At 63.8% G+C, this 823-nt stretch overlaps 1 protein-coding gene across 1 annotated transcript in view; it reads left to right on the top strand.

The window, feature by feature from the left end:
• Nucleotides 1-314: 314 nt before the first annotated feature.
• EMH_0061480 (uncharacterized protein) overlaps nucleotides 315-823 on the top strand; it is a gene marked incomplete at both ends in the record, with an annotated part of 4,512 nt that continues 4,003 nt past the window's right edge. Inside the window, one exon of the mRNA XM_013497931.1 lies at nucleotides 315-823. This exon is cut by the window's right edge and continues 1,646 nt beyond it. Coding sequence (XP_013353385.1) covers nucleotides 315-823 — 509 coding nt within the window.

The following is an 823-nucleotide window of genomic DNA, read 5'->3' as shown; positions in this document are numbered from 1 at the left end:
GCAGCAGCAGTAGTAGTAGTAGTAGCAGTAGTAGTAGCAGCAGCAGCAGCAGCAGCAGCAGTGCTGCACCTGGCTCTGCAACGCAGCTATAGAGGAGGCTGCTGCCTCTCCATCCGCAGTTGCTGGCGGCTGCAGCATCGACAGCAGCAGCAGCAGCTGCAGCAGCAGCAGCAGCAGCAGCAGGAGCAGCAGGAGCAGCATTAGCTGCAGCAGATCCTTGAGGCGACGTGGCGTCCCCTGCTGCTGTGTGTGCAATCCCACACAGCAGCAGCAGCAGCAGCAGCAGCAGCAGCAGCAGCAGCAGCAGCCGGCTAATGGCTCGGCAGCCGCTGCAGTCCCCTTTCGTCCCCTCTCTCCCGGCGGTGACGTGTGGGGCGCTGCAGCAGGATCGTGCTGCTGCTGCAGCAACTGCAGCAGCAGCAGCAGCAGACGTTACAGGCACATCTGCTGCTGCTCCTGTAGGGGACGCGGGAGCCCCTTCCCCCTCAGGGGCCCCAGCAGCAGCAGCAGCAGCAGCAGCAGCAGCAGCAGCAGCAGCAGCAGCAGAGCCAGAACCAGATCCAGAACCTGCAGCATCAACAGCAGAGCCGCCACCAGCACCACCACCAGCAGCATCAGCAGCAGCAGCAGCAGCAGCAGCAGCAGCAGCAAGTCTCTCCCCTGTCGATTGCCCTTTAGCTGCTGACGCTTCGGGGCCCCACACGGACCGCAGCTTTCCTGCTGCTGCTGCTGCAGCACCTCCTGGATCAGCAGCAGCAACAGCAGCAGCAGCAGCACCAACTGACTTGCTGCTGTCTTTTGGGGGCGGCCTGGTGGGGGACGC

Source organism: Eimeria mitis, genomic scaffold (assembly GCF_000499745.2).
Source record: "Eimeria mitis Houghton genomic scaffold, Emh_scaff3021, whole genome shotgun sequence".
Lineage (NCBI taxonomy): Eukaryota > Apicomplexa > Conoidasida > Eucoccidiorida > Eimeriidae > Eimeria > Eimeria mitis.
The sequence above is the reverse complement of the archived record's forward strand: the minus strand, read 5'-3'. Positions and strand labels throughout refer to the sequence as shown.